The sequence below is a fragment of the Telmatherina bonti genome, assembly GCF_933228915.1.
Source record: "Telmatherina bonti genome assembly, chromosome: 19".
In the NCBI taxonomy this organism is placed as follows: Eukaryota; Metazoa; Chordata; class Actinopteri; order Atheriniformes; family Telmatherinidae; genus Telmatherina; species Telmatherina bonti.
In genome coordinates this window covers 10,832,340-10,854,150 of record NC_136617.1, presented here as the reverse complement: position 1 = coordinate 10,854,150, position 21,811 = coordinate 10,832,340, and the positions used below count along the sequence as shown (strand labels likewise).

At 40.4% G+C, this 21,811-nt stretch overlaps 1 protein-coding gene across 1 annotated transcript in view; it reads left to right on the top strand.

The window, feature by feature from the left end:
- Nucleotides 1–7,229: 7,229 nt before the first annotated feature.
- Nucleotides 7,230–21,811, top strand: part of chd4a (chromodomain helicase DNA binding protein 4a) — a 30,026-nt gene continuing 15,444 nt past the window's right edge. The window contains exons 1-15 of the mRNA XM_079259235.1: nt 7,230–7,416; nt 7,844–8,044; nt 10,637–10,746; nt 10,998–11,237; nt 14,595–14,713; nt 14,896–15,161; nt 15,282–15,412; nt 15,515–15,653; nt 16,875–17,044; nt 17,123–17,356; nt 18,311–18,514; nt 18,593–18,801; nt 19,700–19,831; nt 19,992–20,091; nt 20,352–20,543. Coding sequence (XP_079115361.1) covers nt 7,984–8,044; nt 10,637–10,746; nt 10,998–11,237; nt 14,595–14,713; nt 14,896–15,161; nt 15,282–15,412; nt 15,515–15,653; nt 16,875–17,044; nt 17,123–17,356; nt 18,311–18,514; nt 18,593–18,801; nt 19,700–19,831; nt 19,992–20,091; nt 20,352–20,543 — 2,307 coding nt within the window. The 5' untranslated portion in view covers nt 7,230–7,416; nt 7,844–7,983. The remainder of the gene's footprint in view (nt 7,417–7,843; nt 8,045–10,636; nt 10,747–10,997; nt 11,238–14,594; nt 14,714–14,895; nt 15,162–15,281; nt 15,413–15,514; nt 15,654–16,874; nt 17,045–17,122; nt 17,357–18,310; nt 18,515–18,592; nt 18,802–19,699; nt 19,832–19,991; nt 20,092–20,351; nt 20,544–21,811) is intronic.

Genomic DNA, 21,811 nt, shown 5'->3' with positions numbered 1-21,811 from the left:
GCAAAGAAGAATGATATATGACAAAGAGCTGCAGGTTGGGAAATAAAAAAATGGGGACCGCCAAAGATAGCATGCACTCAGGCGGCGCTGAAATTTCAATGTTTTTATGCTGAAGAAATAGTCTTACTTGAAACTATGAAACACAAGCTTTCTTTTTTTCATGTCTCCTTCAGGTAAAATATCACTAAACTAGTTGGATGAATTGCCGTGAAATCGTGTGTATTACCTTCAGACTGAACTGTGAAAACATTTGTGCTAACATATAAGTTTATCCATTATGCTGAAATATTGACAAAATTATAAAAAATTCTAGTTGCTTTCTTATCACTCTTTGTTCCGCTTTATACTGATTAGCAAAAATAGCTTTTCAACACCTTAAACTATGATAATATAATAGATAGATAATATAATAATAGAGCAAACAATAGAGGAGATAAGATTTTGGACACATTCATTTTTTATGCTTTGGCACGCCTGAAACAGTTGCAGGATTGGTTATCAAAGCAAATCTTCCATAAAGTCACCCCTAACCTGGAAATGGTTAATTTGATGGAAGCATGTTTAGATTCAGGTGATATGGTTAAAGATGGGGCATTTAGAGCTGTTCCAGCAGAAACAGCTAGTAGCTAACATTAGGCAACTTTTCAAGAACACATGCTCCTTATTTACAACCAAATCTGACCCTCTTAGTCTTTACCTACATATTCTTCTTCACCGTTTGCTCCCGACAGCTCAAGTCTGTATACATCGTGGAATGGAAGGGCATTGTTGCTGCAAAGGTACCCCAGCCAAATCCAATTATGTGTGAAGCTTTCCACAACGCACGCCCATGCTGCTGTGCTTGTTGTTGTGCAACACTCTGATTTTGGGTCATGAAGCAGATTTAACCCATTAAGACCTACTTTAGTATGAGAATACCTCTTCTTATGTACGGAAGCAACCTAACATACTAACGGGGTGAGGAAACATGGATGTGGCAATGCTGTTTGGCTCTGAATAAAATGTATGTAATGACAGAAAAACAGGTATTATAAAAGTACTCGTTGTGAAAGCAGCTGATGCTTTGCATTCAGAGAGAATGGATTCAAAACTTTGTGGATTCATCTTCTCACTTTGTGCATATTTTTTATTCCATTATTTTTTCATGAAGGCTACAGATAACTGACTTAACCAGGCAAGCTACAACCAGTAATCTTTTCATTTTACCTGGAGTAAAACAATACTGGGGCGATGACGCAGCTGAAAAAAAGCAGGATTTTGTTGTTTTTAAATAAGTCCCATTTTATATTTGAACTTCACACCACGACAACACATCCAAACCTTCTGGGACATCGGGACAATCCTGATGTACCAATCTCATTTTCTTTTTTTCTTCGGGGCTGATCAAATCTATTTGCACTTTATCTGGTGCCGCTTCAAAGCGTGGACTATAGGGCAGGGTAGGTGGAGCAGAGATGATGTCTGGGCTGGGGGTGGAGGGGGAAGGGGGTGTTGGGGGCAGTCAAGAAGTATTATGGTATGCATTTTGACTTACACAGTAATCTGACCCCGCCTGTAACTCTCCACACTCTCCGCCACCACCGCCACCCCTCTGCTTATCTCCATGGCGACTAGCAGCACAGGAGCACTATTATGGTCTGTAGTCATCGCCTGCCCCCCCCCCCCCCCCCCCCCCCCCCCCTCCTCCTCCTCCTCCTTTTTTCCTTTTGCCTCAGAATTGATATTATTTTCATTATGAGATATGCAATTCTGCAAGTGGCAGTGAGTAGGAGGGGCATCAAGAGCTGTGCACGAGGTTTCTATGACAACTGCCCTTGGTATCACTCTGATTGGTCATTATGGGATGTACCCCCCCCCCCCCCCCCTCCCTCCCTTTACCCCCCCTCCCCAAATTCACACATGAACACTGCGTCCATAGTCAAGGAAAAAAGACATGTGGGGGAGGGGGGAAGATGCAAAGCAGGATGGCAAGAAAAAGAGGTGGATATGGAAATAAAAGCACAAGACAAGTTGTTCTTTTTGGGGGTTTTTTTGTTATTTTATTTATTTATTTATTTGTTTGTTCTTACATTGGCCTGCGCGTTGAGAAGCACAGACACAAAGGAAAAAAAGAAAAATAGATCCTTAACGAAGGTGTGCTGAGTCAGAGAAGGCTGTGGACCAGAGGGAGGCCTCGAGTTGAAGCTGAGCAGGACAGCTTGGAGTAGGTTAAAAGCCAAAGAGTTAGGGCGCTGCAACAATATGCTGACATGAATAATTTGTGAAGCAATTCCTGGATCCTCCAGAGATTAAAATACCCTCATTATGCTGCTGATGTTCAGTAGAAATGATGCAGTGACAGCTGTGTGCATTGCGACATCATGATAAATCTCACTGCAGCGGTCACTACCGAACAACACCCTTTCCTGCACAAGAAGTCATACATATTAGATGAATTAAGCCCGCTCACCAGCTATTATCTGTGCCTGCATGAAGGTTTCCATTTAATCCAGTTTTCCTCATTAATACTCTAAACTTTACATCGCTTGTTTGAAATGTAGATGGCCATCCCAGAATTTGCTTTTGTTCTGTGGTTGCTTTTTTATAGGTTTGGAAAGACCAAGACAAGCCTACTACTAAGACAAAGCTTACATTTTACTTGACCTTTACTTGACAAATCACACTCAATGACTGTCCATTTGTGATGTGAAACCTTTGGTGTCCTCCAGTTTTCTGGAACAACTTGCACATAAATTAATCTGGAAATCTGGAATATAAAATAGGTATTTTTGTGTCATGTCCAAGTCATGTAAAGAAAAGAAACGGAAATACATGGCATTAACAAATCTTCAAGTTTCAAGTATTTGCATGAAAGTTAAAGTAATGCAGAGATCAGACAGGATCTGCTCCCCCTACAGGTCCTGGGTGGCTGGCAGCGATGGTGATGCGAGGAGCCGATCTGACCAGACACGCCTGAACATTCAGTCAAAAAGTCAAAGAAAGGTCATTTGTTCATCACCAGGATTTAAAACTTGCAAGGACAGGTGGCCTCACATTTCACTCTAAGGTACTTTTGTATAGATTCTGATCTACACCAGGATTTACTCATTCTGGTGTGATGCAGCTGCAACATAGCAGGTTTTGCATGTATCCCTGCTCCAACACACCTGACTCATATTAATGAGTCCTTATGCAGAACTTGAAAGGCTGCTAGATCCATTTGATTTTATTCAGGTGTGTTGAAGCATGCATAGTGGTTAGCACTGTGGCCTCACAGCAAGAAGGTTGCTGTTTCGATCCTTAGCTGGGGTGAGGCTTAGACAGTGGTTGAGATGAGGAGACAGTTCTCCCCGTGTATGCGTGGGTTCTCTTGGTTGCTCTAAATTTCCAATAGGGGTGAGCATGAGTGGTTGTTTGACTCTGTGTGGCCCTGCAATCCACTGATGAGCTATCCAGCGTGTACCCTGCCTTTTGCCCAAAGCCTGGGATAGGGTCCATCTTCAGATGGTTAGGATAATGAATGTCTGAGGATGGCAGTTTGTTTGAAGATACAGACTACTTCATGGTACATTCAATGACTGCAATGTGTCCACGTCCTGTAGATGCAAAGCATGCCCATATCATCATCCTCCACCACCTTGCTTGACAGTAGGTATGAGGTGTCAGTACTCATATGCAGTTTTGTTTTCACCAAACATGACAATAGGGATAATTAACAAATCTCTCCACTCTGGTCTCATCTGTCCAAAGGCTGTTTTGTGAGACCCTCTTCTGCAATTCTTCCAAATCAGTCATGTTGGTTCATTCTTTTACTGACTTATATAATTTAACAGTTAAAATATTTAACAATGCCTGTAGGATCTGAAATCTAACTTTTCTGTTGTTTATTATTTCTCTGAGCATCACACTAGCCAGACTTTGGCTGACCTTGTGAAGAATCTTCCTTACTGTAGAGCAGGGGTGGGCAACGGCAGTCCTTTAGGGCTGCAGCCCTGCAAGTGTTCGGAGTTTCCCTGCTGCGACACACCTGACACACATCAGACGGATGAAGAGCTTGACATTAGACTCTGCACTAGTCTGCTAATTACCTACTGATTTGAGTCAGCTGTGTTGCAGCAGGGAAACTCTGAACATTTGCAGGACTGCAGCCCTTGAGGACCGGAGTTGACCGGAGTTGATGTAGAGCAGGGGTGTCCAAAGTCGGTCCTCGAGGGCCGCTGTCCTGCAGGTTTCCCATGTATTCCTGTTCCAACACATCTAGCTTCCACTAAATGGATCAAACAGCCAATGACGTGCACAACTGATTAAGCTCTACTACTAATTAATTTGAATCAGGTGTGTCTGAGCAGGGATACACAGAAAATCTGCAGGATTCTGGCCCTCGAGGACTGGAGCTGGACACCTCTGATGTAGAGCAATGGATTCCAAATTATTTGGAGATGTTCTCATAATCCCACCCAGACTGATGGCCAGCAGCAGGTCTTTCCTCCTGGGAATTGTGTCAACACACACCTGAATGTGTCACACCAACAATATATTTTTACAGATCGGTACACACACCTGCTGATGATCACTTTATCCAATGCACTGATCAGTTGTAACCGGCTGCTTCTTATCACCTTTTTTTTCAATTGGAGCATCAACAGTTTGCCTGGGTCTCTTTTTACTTACTTACTTTGCATTTTTTCTTTTTGTTGTTATGCAGATAATAATATGCTGTTATTCATCTAAGTTCTGCAAACCTGATTTTAAAACCTGGTAAAAGACAAAAGACCTTTTTTTCCCCTTTTTTATTAATATAGCCTAATATTTAAAAATATTTGACATTTGTGGGGCTGTAAACTAGTTCTGCACATGTACCATCTCAATCTGAAATGAGAGTATAAAGATGTTTGCAGCAAGATGAAATTTTTTAATTGCAATACAGTTCTTTATCAAATAACTGCAGGAGCTTTACGCTTTTTTCTAGTGACTCTGAATAGGCATGGTGCTAATTGGAACATTACACTCAGGTGCACATGTTCAATTTCAAGAGGATCTTGCAGCCAGGGCTACAAAAATGGCCACGGCTCATGTTTTCTTGACAGAAATACATATACATAGACCTTAATGTCGTGCACAGAGGCTCTGTCCAATACAAATTATAGCCCTCAGAGTACTGAAGGTTATGAAAATGGATACAATCAGCTTGTTTTATATTGAAAGAAAAAAGTGCTTCAATAAAATACAAACAGCATTGAATATTACATTAAATGTCATTTAATTATCAAAATGTAAACAAACACATTCAATGAATAAATGTATCTATCCCTACTCATGTTATTAATTAAGCCTTAATACAAGTTATATATATATATATATATATATATATATATATATATATATATATATACTGTATAATTATTTACTTTTAATTTGTCAGTGTTTTTTTTTAAATTGCTAACAAATAAATAAATAATGTATGAAATTCATAATTAACTATTTAATTATATTATGTATTCTGAGATCAGGTGTATCATGAAATAATTTATAAAAATCTGATTAGGTACTCTGATCTGCAAGTCACCATAGCAACTGATTCCAAATAAAAGATCCCAGTTGAAGTAACCTGGTTTAATGGGTGATGCTGACAGATTAAAAACCAATTCATGTTGCACTCCAGCATGGGAACTAAGAAACAATTCATTGAATGGTGAAAAAAATGACATTTTTCTACACAAAATGAACTGCTATGCTGATGACATTAACAACATATATTCAATTATCTATGCATTTATTTCCAATTCTAATAAATTAATAACATTTTATATTAATCATTAAGTGCAGTATTTATGAACTTTACTGTGGCACTTTTCTCTCTCCGTGCTCCAGCAGGTATCTATCTAAAAAAAAAATATATCTGTTAAAACATACATCTAGTTTAAACCACCATTAATTACTCAACAGGTTTTAGTCTATTGGTAAAGGCCTGTATAGTGTATACTATTTACACATATGCATAACTGTATTATTGCTTGTAACTTAAAAAAAATTCAAATATTTTTTGTTTCAGCTTCTGATTTTTATCTTTTTGAGCAACTAAAGCAGCAAAAAAACTCGTTCTCATTTTCCACAGGTCTACAAAACATCCCCCCGTTAGCCAACATGTACTAAGTTGATTGCCCATACAGTGAAATGTCATTCCAAAGCATCTCTGCCACACTAAGCACCAGCAGTTCAGTATTTTACCCCACAGACTTAACTGCAATACAGCCAGTCAATGGTGGGAAAAAGCTGTCTAGGACCCAGACGTTTTTCCCACCATTGACTGCAATGCATTTCCTCACAGCCTGTGGAGCAAGCCAGCGTGTGCATGTGTGCAGACAGCTTAAGTCAGCTGTTGGCTTGGGCTTGTACTTCTGGGCTCTCTCTCTCTCTCTCTCTCTCTCTCTCTCCTGTTTTGAGGGAGACTTGCAGCTGAAGACTTGAAAGTCTTGACTGCAGTTTGACCCCTGTGACCTGTTACTGTCAACTTTATTGGAGAGGCGAGCCTGGTTTTTTAACCTCACACTGACCTGCTCACAAAATTCTAGTCTTCATGTGCTGACTAGGTGAAAAGTTGCCATCATGCTGAGTAATGCATACAAAAAAAAAAGAAGAAAACTTCAAGTAGTTTGGAACTTGTGAAGGCCTCAAATGGGGATAACATCGGGGTCACCCCACATTGGGTTACCCCACTCCACTGTGAAACACATTTCCAGCTTCACGTTGCATCTTGTGCACTGTCTTCAGCAGCTCAAGTACAGTATGGTGCCTGCGCACACATGCAAACATGCACTCTCAAGTTAAGCAGTCATGTGGCACACAGTTGCCATGTGACGGCTTTTCCTTTTTTCCCCCCTCCTTTCTCCTATCTCTCTCTTTTTGGAGTTATGCTTATTGTGGGATGTCAGTGACTGCACTCATTACTATTATGGGATGCCACGACGTGTGGGAGGGGTGAGCGTGTCCATGGCAACCGCGGTTGCTAAGGGAGGGGTGGAGGTGTGTGAGGGGGTGATGTACATGGAGGAATGGGGAAGAGACTGTAGAAGAGGGAGGGGGGGGAGTTGACTATTATGGTCTGTACGTTGCAAGGTAACTATGCAGAGTGGGGGAGGGGTGAGTGAAGTGTGTATATGTATGCGAGCGTGTGTGTGTGTGTGGGGGGGGGAGATATTATGGGATGCCTGCCCCCTGATCTCTTTGTGTGTGCGCGCGCGAGCGCGGGGTGTGTGGCGTGCGAGGAAAAGAAAGAGGAGACGGCGTCGTGCGCACACGCTACCACAAAAAAACACACGGAAATATATTTAAATTGCATGAACACCGTTACCTTAAGGAAAAAAAAGCTTCCAAGTATTGACTTACTGACAAACTGAGCCTGGAGTTACTGTTTTGTAAGCTGTGTGGAGCCAAGTTGTGAGTATCTCAGTTTTTTTAGGGGGGGGGGGGAGCTGTGAATTGACTTGAGATGATCAGGGTGAGGAAGCCTCGGACTGTCACAGTTTTATGGATAGATGTCAGAAAATGAGCGCCTTGTTTCTGTAGTTTGTCTCAAATCTGATTGAATTCAGCTCAGCTAGCACGCATGCTAATGGGACGGAAAGTAGTGATAGTATTCAGGTAGTATATAAATTCAATGCATAAATGGACTCTTAAAGGAGGTGAATTTTCGGAGCTGTCCAACTTGATAAAGTTAGCTTCTTTTTTTTTTTTTTTGCTCCATGTGCTGAGTGATGAAGTCCCTCAGTAGTTTACAAGCTGCTGTTTTCTGAAAGCTCACAGGTCCTAATAATATACTTCCGTCTTCTTTTGTGTTCCTATTTGTCCTGTTAAACCTGGCCAGTTGCTCCCTCCTAACTACAAACCACCACTTGGGACTGATTCAAGACTGGGTCCGAACTCTGGATTTTATCACGACACAATAACTTTATTTAGTTAGCTAAACAGTTAGCTAACTAAACATAAAGTTTTCTGCTGTCCGCTATGTCTGGAAGTGATGATGACAGAGATGATTATGGAGCCCCCGACGACCGCTTAATGCAAGGTAAGAGAAGGCTAGCTGAAATTAGCTGAGATTGCTACGTTCACGCTGGTTATGTGCTAGCTTGAGCAGATGTTTTTGACGTTCACATCAATCATGCTGCGTTAGCATAGCGCTAGCTCGTTAGCGCGGCTAACTAACTACCGGGTGAGCTAACTTCACCTAAACCGGCTTTTTTCGCAGCTTTTGCTGCTGTTCAACACACAAAGAAGAACAAGATGATTTACTCGAACCGCATTCAGAAGCTGTGTAACTTGTAGTTGATTTGTCGTCAAGCCACGCCGACAAACCGGCATGTTCCCGGGGCCTAATGTTAGCCAGCTACCGGTATTTTTTTTACGTTTCGATGACAAGATGGAGGCAGCCAGTTAGCTTGAAAGCTGGCGTATGACGTTCCCCTCCTCATGGCCGGCGCCTTCGGTTTGAGTTGGAGGGGTAAAAAAAAGTAGAAATAACAAAGCCGAAAAGCATGTTTATCTGTCATTTGGCAAAACTAGTTGTACTTCCTCGTGTATTTGTTTGTTTTTATAGGATGTTGTGCTCAAAGATTGTTTACAATTTGTTCAAGTCCGACGAGCACGCGCAGGATACACCGAGAACAAACAATCAGCTTCAAGTGTTAAGGTCGAATAAAAACTACGCTTCATTAATAAAAACGTGCATCCCCCACGTAATACTTAGAAATTATTTTACATATAGACGTATTTTAATGTAAAGAAAAAGTGAACATCGCGTGAAAAATGATCAGTCTTTTTTCAAGTGCACGTTATTGTCCCCCTGAAAAGCTCATGTTAATTTCCCAACATATTTCATGCTGATATTAGAACACATTCTTATAAACTAATTAATTTAGACGCCAGGTTTCAACAAGGGAACGTTTTCATTGTTGGTCTATTAAGATGCTTAATTAATTTTTAATCTTATGGTTTATGAGGTGCAGAGCTGTAGTTATTTGCTTATTTGGCATAAACCTGATTGAAGTCTGTTTTTATCATTGATAAATCATTTAAATTATGTGAGGTCTGTTATTTGAAGCTCTTTGGATTTAGAAAAAAATGATAATGAATGATATCAGAAATCTTGAACGGAGAGTCCCAATATTGACTGGTTTATCTGTGAAATGAGTATTCACTATGTGTTTCACTATAAGAGTTTTAATAAGTATTTATTTCACTATGGCGTAAAAAGAAAATGTCCATAACGATTTCCTTAATTTGTCAGCCCAAATGAAAATCTCAGACAGCTTCTGCCCAGCTGTCAAAGATATTCATGATACAATAAAAGATGACAGAAATTAAATGAAGAAGTCAGAAATCTCTTGTTTTCGTTTCTGCAAGTTGAACATTTTATTGACGTGTTCTTTCTATGAAGTGTTATTTCAAGTATGGTAGATGACCTGCTAAGCTCAACTTTTAAATTATCTAAATATAAGAGCAGTTAATGCAATTACTTAGTTTTGGGTCCTTAGTGTGACCTGCAAACCATCTGACACCACCTCTACTGTATAACTGTGCAAGATTCCTCCAGATTACTGGTGGGTCTTTGCATGCAACCCTTATATTGAAATTTGCCACAAGAAGGGAATACAACTACAGTGTGGTAGCTTTATTTGCAACTTGTGCATCTGGCCACGTACACACAGCCTGGTCTCCTTTATATGACCTAAAAACCCATTACATTAAACCTTCTTCCTTGCAATCTGCATTTTAATGGCAGCTTGCCATTTACGTCTTACCATAGACAATTACATTAATAGGCTCTGAGTATCAGTGCAGCAGTGTCAGACAAGTGGACTGAGATCCTCTGCCGTAAGGCCTGCAGCACTGTGCTAAATCATGTTGACTAATCAGCTGTAAATTAGTGTTTTAACCACCGGAGTAAAACTGATTTCAGTCACCCCCCCACAAAAAAAAAAAAACGGATCTAAGTTGGACCACTCATTTAACTTGTACTTCTCCTGGTTCTCAGAACTCCTTGCTGGGAACATGTTTACTGGGAGGGAAGGGGCATATGAACAAACTGAGCCTCATCTAACAAGCATGTAGCTGGTGTTTTGTTTCCAGCAGGATATGCAAATGTTAACCGACCATGTTATCCTTAAAGTTTTTGTGAACACACCTGAACGTAATGACACACAGTTCTTTAAAGTCCATTTTAATGAGGAAATTTCTCCAATGGCCTGATATCTTTACATATTTATTTAGTTTTTCTTTCCACTTTTCATTATGGTGTAGTGGTTAGCACTGTGGTCTCACAGCCAGAGGTCTCTGGTTCGATCCTCTGTGGCCTTTCTGTGTGGAGTTTGCATGTTCTCCCCGTGTATGCATGGGTTCTCCGGGTTCTCCCACCATCCACAGACATGCATGTTAGGTTAATTGGTCAACCTAAATTGTCCCTAGGAGTGTGTGAGTAGTTGTTTGTCTCTGTGGCCCTGCAATGGACTGACGACCTGTCCAGGGTGTACGGCGCCACTCGCCCAAAGACTGCTGGGATAGGCTCCTGCTCCCCCGCGACCCTTGATCGGACTAAGCGGTTCTGGTGATGAATGAATGTTTTTTTGTTTTTTTTTGTTTTGTTTTTTTTTTTTATTTGCAGATGATGAGGAGGAGGAGATCTCAGAAAATGAGACTCCGAAGGTGAAGAAGAAGAAAAAAGCCAAGAAGAGTAGAGAGGGCAAGGGCAGCAAAAGGCGGTCTCGCAGAGAGGTAATTAGGAGCAAATGCTTGATTTAAACATCTCTAAAAAAACAAAGAGTTTTGTGATTTATTTATTTTAGCCTTAAAGTTGATTTTTGATCTTGCAGATATAAATAAATGAATAAGAACCTGTTTCCACTCTGAAATAGATCCATCTATGCTGATATCATAGTTAAATTCCAGTGAGTTAACTTTTTCCAGCCACGTTTGAGTAACATCTAGTCTCGTTCTGCTGACTCCCTCCTGGTTTCTTGTTTTAGGAACTTGCCATCAGCTCCCCAGAGCCCATGGACATGGGTGGGGTAGAGGATGTAGAAGATGGGGGCCCTGTCCATCGTTCTGACAGTGAGGGCAGTGACTACACTCCAGGTCGCAAGAAGAAGAAGAGAGCCAGCAGCGGCAAAGAAAAGAAGAGGAATAGCGCCGGCGTTGAGAGGAGCTCCAAAAGGAAAGAGCCAGAGCCAGAGGAAGACGATGATGACGACGATGACGATTGCTCGGTAGGGAAGAGTTTTAAGCATTTAAAGTTTCTCTTTAAGAGTTGCACGCAAAGTATGAATGTATTTGTTGGCAGTGTTGAGATGTTTGCAATGCTATTTGCATTATAACCCTTAGATGTTGAAATGAGATAAATGCAAAAGCACACTCTGCAAAATCTTGTATTTATTTATTTATTTGCCCCATTTATAATTTCTATTTTGAACATAAAGGAAAACTTTACTGATGATTTCTGTAACAGATCCCACAATGCAAGAATCTGCAAGTATTTTTTATTTAGTATCTATAAACCTCTATATGACACTTTCTCATGTATTGCAACACTATTGGCCAAACCATACAAACAAGCTTGCACAGTTCTATGAAAGTGCTCAGTAATATAAAAGATGTGCAGATGCATTGTTATATAGGCTTGTTTCTTGGTTTTAGCTGTAAGGTGGATTTTTTTTTTTTTTTTTTGTGGAGGTGAAAATGCAAAGCCTTTTGTCTAGTTCAAGTCTTCAAAGGGCCATTTTTTCTTGGGAAATAATTATTCTTGCAGCCTTTTCTTTGCTCTGTGGTGAGCGCCTTTTGACTGTGTACCTGTAATGGAGTCCTCTGTGGTTTGACAAACAGATGATATGAGAGATGGCTGAACAAAGAACAGTGTCTGATGGACTTGGAGGCTGGCAGCCAATAGGGGGTCTTGTAGTTAATGACACTTATGCAAGGGGGTAGGTGTGGGGTGTGCAAGTGTGTCAGTGTGTGTCTGGGATGGGTAGATAGGGGGAGGGGGTGTGCATCTATATTTAAAAAAAAAAAAAAAAAAAAAAAAAAAAAGGAAATATATGTACACACAATATGCATGCATGCTTGTGTGCTGTTGCCATGGCAACCCTCCTGGAACTGCACTGCGCACACAGCCTTTCTTTTCTCTTTCTTTTTTTTTTGGGAGATAAAATACATTTTAATTTTTTTCTCTCCGGTCTGCAGCCCGTTCCCTTAGACAACGGGTTGCAGCGCAGCTTTGGTCAAAGGCTGCTAGAGGAGGAAGATGTGCAGCGTTGTCTTCATCTGCTTACTGACAAGGCTGAGATTAACTTCTTTGTTCGACCTCCAGGGCCCTTGTTGAACTTGAGGCCCAGTTCAGACTAGTGTGTTTAATGTATGTTTTTTTAATAAGGAAAAAATGCAGAATAACTCAGACTGCAAAAAGACACATGTGGATCCATAAAGGATGAGTTTGGTTTAATGATAGTGAAAATATTCTAATAATTGAATGTTCTCTGATTTATCTTTTGAGGCAAATATTGAAACCATTGATGATAAGTTGAAAGGTTATCTTGCTTTTTTAGTCCACAATGATCATTAATTAAATATATTTATTTCCCTTCTGTTTATTGTACAAAAATAATGATTTTGGGGGCATAAACTTGACCATTATGTTGCCATCATATTCTAGCACCTTGGTTTCCTGTTCTATGGTCATAAAAAGCTTGTTTATGTTGCACACCAAAAATCTGATCATTACCTGATTTATTGATTATTTTATGGGGTCATCTCATCATCTCATCAATGATCATGTATCCAGCATAATCTGATCTCCTTAATCAGACAATGGCAGATTTCTGACAATGAAAAATCTGATATACATGCTTATATTTATCCCCAATGCCCGGATGTCTTTGTGCATGTACCCTGTACATCTAATATTTATTTATTTATATTTATTTAATATTTATTTTTTATGTCTGCGCATGTGCAAAAGAAATTTAACTGCTTGCAACCTCCATTAAAAAGATGGAAGTGATGCCGTCACAACATGAGTGGAACACAAAAGAAAAACCCGACAGTGTGCAGCAGCGGGAAGTCAGGAGTATAATCAAGAAAAAAAACATTTAAACCAGTTTGCAGCTCATTAGCTTCCACATTAGCATCTATTGCTAAGACCGTGGGTGCTACCATGTGCAACAAAGACTGGATGCTTTGAAAATCATAGGAAGCTGCGTCACTACGCACAAAATCCTAAAATGAACTGGAAAATGTAGGCAGGGTTTTTCAAATACGGCATTTCAGATCAGATTATTACGATGATCTGATTGATCCCAGATATAATGGTCATGTAATTGAGATTTTTGTTAGTAATAAAGCTTGTTGCGTGCTTCTGTATCTGGTTTAAAGTAAGAAGTAAAAGTTTACCTTCAAGAGAAAAGGTTTGACGTGTAGTGCTTATATGGAGGGGTAGGGGGGTTAAAATATCAGTTTTTATTTAGAAATTACATAGAATGAAGCAAATCAATAAATCTTTGTGTAGTAACTTTAAACCACCAACCCTTTCTAACATTTGGGACTTATATCATCAAACAATTTAATGGAGTCATATTCAAAAATATGCCTGACCGTTGCTGTCAATATATTAAAACTTTTTGGATTCTGCTTTTCCAGAGGCTCTTTACTGGCCACTTGAGCTTTTCAACCAATGCAAATGGAGTCTGGTGGAGAGAAAAACACTATTATTCTCTAGAAATTGCAAGCATCTGTAACATACTGATTTTGTGCATTGTGAAGTGAAATAAGGCCTCGCGTCACCTAGCATGCGGCTTCTGCCGATGTAAAAGGAGAAAAGTCTTTTTTTAATATCTGGCCCTTTGTGATGCACAAATACAAAGCAATGCTTCTTTTAAAACCTGAGCTCTACTGTTGTGTTTTGTGCTCATGTCACAGCTGGCCTCACATGTTGGTCATTCAGGCTGTGTGCGGTCGGTCAGTAATGAAGCAGGAGCTTCAAATTTGTTTGACAGCTACAGCTTTTAGAAAAGATATAGTTATTTTGTCCCTTTAGCATGTCTTGAATCAATCCAGGGGAGCTTCGCTTATGTTCAGGCTTGTTTACTCAACTGGGTTCTCAATAACTCTACATTCTGGTGGTTTTAACAGTTTGATAAGTACTGGTATGTTTTTTCAGAGAACAGACAATTCAGTCTTTTTCTTTTAGATTTTTAGTTTGTTACTTATGTCTGCAAAAGCCTTTGCTTCTTTTGTAGTTGAACTGTTTTTGCAGTCGTGACTCATGTCATTGAAACATGATTAAAAGAAAACATTAGGAAGGTGTTGTCTATGAAACAGAAGTCCTATTTTCTTTGTTTAATCCCTGATTAGTTACATTGGCCTGCTGTTGTAGGATTTAACTGGTTGTATTCTATTAATATGCATCTTGTATGTACCAGCGCTCGCAAAATGCAGGTATAAAACTCTCTTGGAGTCAACAAAGAGACTTTTAACCCACTGGTGTCTTCCTCTTTTCACTGTTTTCAATTGGGCCATCATTCACATTTTAAAATCTGTCTTTAACCGTTATTATTTTTCCTTTTGTCCCATAGGAACCAAAGTCTTCATCTCAGCTGCTGGATGACTGGGGAATGGAGGACATTGACCACGTGTTTACTGAGGAAGACTACCGATCTCTGACCAACTACAAAGCCTTCAGCCAGTTTGTCAGGTAGTTTCTTGGTCTTATTGGTTTAGCATTGCTGCTTAAGTAGTTTTAGGCTCGACTGGTGACTAATTTTTATTGTAAAATATAAACTGACGTAAAATGAGAGTATTCCTCTAATCGTAATGTGTTTAAGGGGAAAAAATAGACTCAAACCACCTATTAAATGCTCATTATCTTTACTACAGACCCCTCATCGCTGCCAAGAACCCCAAAATTGCTGTGTCAAAGATGATGATGGTTCTGGGTGCAAAGTGGCGTGAGTTCAGCACCAACAACCCTCTAAGAGGTGCAGCTGCTGCAAACGCTGCACTGGCTACTGCCAACGTACCGGCCGCTGTAGACACCATGGTTGCAGAGGTCGCCCCAGTAGCTGTAGCTCCGCCACCCCCAGCAGAGCCTCTGCAGACTCCTGCACCTCCGCTCCGCAAGGCCAAGACAAAGGAGGGCAAAGGTATAAACTTTTATGAATCAAAAAGCACTAACCAGCCGAAGTTTTCAGCAGGTAAAATAATTCATTTGTGAGGTGAACTTCCTCTTATTCCTAGTCTATTGTTCCATTTTGCTGTTGCAGGTCCCAATGCCCGCAAGAAATCAAAACCTGCAGCAAAACCACAAGACAAGAAGAATAATGCCAAGACTAAGAAAGTTGCTCCTTTAAAAATCAAACTGGGAGGTTTCAACAACAAGAGGAAACGCTCATCAGTACGACCTCTCTCCTTTTGTGTCATTTGTAAACCCAACTCTGTCCAGACACACGGACGTGTCTGTTAACTGGAAATTTAGTGATGGTTTCTCTGTACGCAGAGCGAGGAGGACGAGCCTGATGTTGAAAGTGATTTTGAGAATGGCAGCATCAACAGCGTCTCCATATCAGAGGGTTCAAACAGTCGCAGCAGCCGCAGCAAAAAGAAGACCTCCAAGAACAAACCCAAGAGAAAGAAAGGTTGGTCTTTTAAAAAAAAAAAGGGGGATTTATCAACTTTTAGTTCGGTCCTCTCAATTTTCCTTATGTGCTTTTCTTTATATCTTAAAAAAACTCTCCATTATGGCAGCTAGTAGTTACTAACTGAGCTAACTAAGTGAAGATTGCAGGTTAGCATCTCAGCAGAGAGCAGTAATGACCGAGTTCAGGAAAAGCTTTGACAGTGTGTGAATGCACAGCATGAGGTACACAGATACACATTAGTCACTGTGGCTGAGTCAGCCGAGTTTGGTATATTTAGAAGTGCAACATCTTCTAAGCTGCTGCACGCTGACACATCTTCTGGAGCCGCTGTCATAAGATTGAGGCACCAATCAGAGGACGTCACGGATGGCTTCACGCTGTCTGCTTTCAAGAGGTCGAAATTCCCACAGAGACACAGCAGTGTTGCTGTGTGAGTTCTTTTTACAGGAGTTATGGTGGTTTGTTGCTGCTAAATTATAGTTTTTGCTTGTTGTTGAACATCCAGACCATCGAAATGTTCAAGTTCACACACTGCATCCTGAAAGTGTTTTATACAAGCTTGCATTATCAACTTTAAACAGATGTCTGGAACAATCAGTCTTAGTTCCTCTGAAATGGATGTTTGTAACTTAGAAAAGTTTCCACTTCGCCTTGGCTACGTCCACATTGCAGCTTGGTTCCGATTTTTTGACCCTTTGCGGCCATATTGGAAGTGAGACGAGACACACGTGTGTGCCAGTGGAAGAGGAGCGTAGTCATATGAAATCATATGGAATAACGATGATGCATCTAGTCAGAAAGAAAGTTTTGTTGTTTCTGACTGTGGAAGCACATCCAAAATTGATACACAAAAACTGGAAGTAAACACTGTACTGCGTGTTGTTGTGCTTACCTTTGTGCATGTGTGTCACTGCGAGGTCATGTACTGCTGACTCTTACGTTTGATGATGGTCATATTAATTACGTGAACAATCACACAAACTACTTGATTTTGGTTTTTAAAAAAAAATGAAATAAAATGAAATTTGAGCATTAAGACCTGCAGTGTAAAGTACCCGAGGTAATCTGTACCTGCGCTGTGCTGGTGGTGGCTCACTGTGAGGGGTTTTTCCCCATCAAAATGTAAACCTGAATTATGGCTCATATAAAATCCTGCACCTCCATTTCTATGTCTGATGTAAGGGAGGAATTTTTTCACATCTTTTTGTTTCTCATTAGAAACTGAGGAGGGTGACGGGTATGAAACCGACCACCAGGACTACTGTGAGGTTTGCCAGCAGGGTGGAGAGATCATTCTGTGCGATACTTGCCCCAGAGCGTACCACATGGTCTGTCTGGACCCTGACATGGAGAAAGCACCCGAGGGTACCTGGAGCTGCCCGCACTGCGTAAGAAATACGTGCTTAACTTGTAGATTTCAGCTAGGAAAGGATGTTTTAATTCAAGTTACATTTCCATCTGTCCAGGAGAAAGAGGGCATCCAGTGGGAAGCCAGGGAGGAAGGCTCAGAAGGAGAGGAGGACAACGGTGAGGTGGGAGAGACGGAGGAGGACGACCACCACATGGAGTTCTGCAGGGTGTGTAAAGACGGAGGAGAGCTCCTCTGCTGTGACTCGTGTCCCTCGTCGTACCACATTCACTGCCTCAACCCCCCTCTTCCTGAGATCCCCAACGGCGAGTGGATCTGCCCCCGCTGCACGGTACGTTTCTGTCTCAAGAACTTCCAACAGCTTTGAGAAGCTTTTTATTTTTGGCCTGCGTAACATGACTGGAAATGCAATTTGTCAGCAGGTCAAACTCAATTTTAGAGCAGAAACAACCCGTAATGAGTAGAAATAATTTCTAACTCATTTAAGGTTTTTTTTTTTTTTTAGGACTACCCATGAAGATTAATAACCACATAGTTTAAGAAAATAAGAGGTCCATTATTAAAGGATGGCCATTTAATTATTACAGCCATTACTGCTGTTTATTTTCCTTATTTGTTACTTTACATTTAGATTATGTGAAAAATAACCTTGATGATTCAGGATGCACCGATCCACTTTTTGGGAGTTCTGATCTGAACTCACATGATATCTGAAATTTGAATATCTGCAGATACTGATATTTGCCGATACTAAATCTGTTTATATGAACATTGTTGTGACTATGGTTATTATTGCTGTTATATCTGTGTAAGATTTCATTAGGTTGTAATAAATCCTTTCAATTACCTCATCAATACAAATATAATAACATTACAGATCTAACAATTTCAGCAAGTTTTATTTTAATTTAGCATATTTACCCAAATACAATTATAAATGTGCGATTTTGAAACAAAGATCTCGCTTTTATTGTAACAAAAAAATGTCACATTTTAACATTCAAGGCAAAACACGTCCTAAGCTAGTCATCAAACACACACTGGCTTGACTAGTGTGGTATCAGAACACTTTTATTAATACCAAGTATGAGTACACACTCATGGTATTGAGCCAATAACGATACTGATATCGGTATCGGTGCATCCTTATTGACAATTATCTGATTTAATCAGCTTTTAAAAGATTTACATAACATATAGGTTGTAAAACTGCCCTGTTTAGACGCCGCGTTGATGATCTGAAGTGGAACATCGTGGAAAAATTAGAACTGTCTTCTTGTTTTAGTGTCCGCCCATGAAGGGGAAGGTGCAGAAAATTTTGACATGGCGGTGGGGAGACCCCCCGCCTCCTACACCTGTCCCACGCCCTCCAGACCTCCCGGCTGATGCCCCCGATCCCGCCCCACTGGCAGGGCGCCCCGAGAGGGAGTTCTTTGCCAAATGGTGCAACCTGTCCTACTGGCACTGCTCTTGGGTCACAGAGCTCCAGGTGTGTACAACAACAACAACAGAAACCATCCACGTTGTGTATTTCCGCCTTAACCGTCCTCCTCCTCGTCCTGTTCAGCTGGAGATGCACTGCCAGGTGATGTTTAGGAACTACCAAAGAAAGAATGACATGGATGACCCGCCACCCATCGACTTTGGTGATGGAGAGGAAGACAAGTACCACAAGAGGAAGAGCAAAGATCCAACATTTGTTCAGCTGGAGGAGAAATATCTCCGCTTTGGGATCAAGATGGAGTGGCTGATGATCCATCGCATCCTGAACCACAGGTTAGAACGCAACCGTCATGCATCAGACTTTATTCCATCTTCTTCTTTTTTTTTTCCAACTTTTTTGTGATTTATGTTTGATTTTATTTATTTATTTAATTTAATTTAATTTAATTAGGAAAATTCACATTAATGAACACTTTGTACGAATTCAACACAGTGTGTAAATATTCCAGATTGAGCAAGAAGCTACTTTCCATCTGTAGTCCTCAAAATATGATAGAATTGCCTTTTATTACATCTATTGAATAATACAAGGATGTAATTCATCTGTTACATTTGACTGACATGGACCATGAGTGTTTTTTTTGTTTGTTTGTTTTTGTTTTTGCTCCAGTCTGGGTTTATTTCTGGCCAGTTCAGACCCCGATCACATTTCTGTTTACAGAAATGAAGATATGAGAAACCATTAGGGATTGGGGTTTTTTTTGTCAGCAAAAAAACTGAATAGTTTATTGATAAAACACCTGATATTATTTTGCTTCTGAAATTTACCGGCTGTCAGGTAACTGCTTCTGAAGGGAGCGTTTAGTAAATGACTTCAGAAAGACACTGTGAAACTTAAAATAATGCTGCTTCCAGCCCCGATTGTTCTTTTCTCTTCGTGAACACAAACAGAAAGTCATAAGAATTATTTCCTTTCTGTAAATAATCTCAAACTGGATTAGTTTCTATTAGGTCTATTAGGTTTCTTTTAGATGGTACCAATAGGATTCTATTGGTACCATCTAAAGGTGTTTGTGCCATCGCTTTGTTTGGTGCCATGTGCAGGTGTCTTTTAGTCTGCAAGCGTAGCATCTACCGTCTCCTTAGTGAATGTTTGGATATGTTTATATATTTGGGTGACATTTATCTTTCTAGAGAAAAAAAAAAACTGTCTTTCCTCCGTGTTTTCCAGTGTGGACAGGAAAAACAATGTCCACTACCTGATCAAGTGGCGCGAGCTGCCATACGACCAGGCCACCTGGGAGGCCGAGGACATGGACATACCCGAGTTTGACCCCTACAAGCTGCAGTACTGGAACCACAGGTAAGATGGATTCAGCTCGATGTCGATGACGACCAGGAAAACCTTCAACAATGCGAGCAGTTTTATTTACTGTGTGTGTGTGTGTGTGTGTGTGTGTTTGTGTGTTTGTGTGTTTGTGTGTTTGTTTGTTTGTTTGTTTGTTTGTTTGTTTGTTTTACAGAGAGCTGATGATGGGAGATGAAGGGAGACCAGGGAAGAAAATGAAGATTAAAGGAAGGGTGAAGCGGCCGGACAGGCCTCCTGAGAACCCAGTGATAGATGTAAGTCCGCTGGAATGACACTTAACTTTTGTTTGTAATTTGAATAAGATGCTGGATGAGTTACGAGTCATTCGCAGCTGCTGCTTTGTGACGGGGAATAAAGTGTCAACAACCAACCTAAAGCTTAATGAGCCAGAATGCATCCGTTCTAAGAAGTCTTTCGTCCTCCCAGGATGTTTAAATTAATGTTTAAATTCAACCAAAGGCAAGTCTGGTACATTTTTAAGATAATAATGACTTTAAACGACTCCTGTTTCCAGCCGACTATAAAGTTTGAGCGGCAGCCAGAGTACCTGGACAGCACAGGAGGGAATCTGCACCCCTACCAGCTGGAAGGTCTCAACTGGCTGCGGTTCTCCTGGGCTCAGGGTACAGACACCATCCTGGCCGATGAAATGGGTTTGGGAAAGACGGTGCAGACCGCCGTCTTCCTCTACTCGCTGTATAAAGAGGTAAGTAGCAATGTGATGCTGGCTTGTGCTAACATGCTGACACTCTGGAGGATGCTGATGTTGATTTGTGGTGAGCTTTTTGAGATGCTGCTTTTCAGGCATTTTGTTTGGGAACATGATTTTTTTTTCTTTTTTTGGCTCATGAAGTAGAAAAGCAGTTTGTAACTTAGAAGTTCATAATTGTCCTTTTTTTGTTTATAAACTTTTAGATTAAAATGACTTAATTTGGCATTTTTTACAGTGTTAACTCAGCTGCGTTTGAGCTGTTTGTGTGGGTGTGAAGTGGTCTGCAGCTTGTTTTCCTATTGGTCTGGAATCATCCAGCCATTTTGTTTAAGTCAGGTAAAATCTGACGACATTAACTTGGATCTGGAACTGTAAACATTCACACACTGATCATGTGTGTCACTGCCGCCCCCTAAAGGTGGGAGGTTGGAAAGCTTCCTGCTAAAACTGCTGAGCTCATGTGACTGAATTATTTAATTATTCTTATTTATTGTGATTTTAATCTTTTAATTTAATGATCTGAACTGGACTGGAAGAGGTGTTCTGTCACAGGTTCTCTCCCCCCCCAAGATGCACAATGTATTACTGTTTCCTTGTTTATTGATTAAAAGATGTAATCAAGCATCAGTTATTTGATGCACTTTAAGGTAAACATAAGAAATACTGCCAACGATGTAATCTGTTGGATCTTCCCCCCTTTTTTTTTATTTTTTATTTTATTTTATTTATTTATTTTTTTTTAAATGAAGCAACATTGATTTTTAGCTAGCAAAACTTTTTTTGTGTTTAAGTATCTCAGCAGTTCTGCTTCCAGCAGATGGATAAATGTAAAGTTTACAGTACCACTAAATGTAAAGTACAGTTTCAGTATGTGGGGGGGGGGGGGGCAATGATACAAACCTCTTTATCACAAAAGATGTTTGTAGTACAGAAGCTCTTTTCACACACCTGGAAGCATCATTTCTAACATGTAGCATGCAAAACCAGAGGGAGAAAAAACTGCTAAAAGCCTCAAGCATTATCATCCAATATGAAACCCGGTTCAAATCCTAATTAATTATATGGACAAAAACATGAGAACAGGACTGTCCATTTAAGAGCTGCTAATTTCTCCGTACAAACAAGGTGCTCTACAAAGATGTCTCATCACGATGGGACAGAAACTCTGCAAGCTAGCAGCTAAAGAGTAACAAACAGAACAGTCACATATCATGTCTTTTGCTGTTTTATGGTCAAAAGTTTTATTCAACTCTGCTAACGTG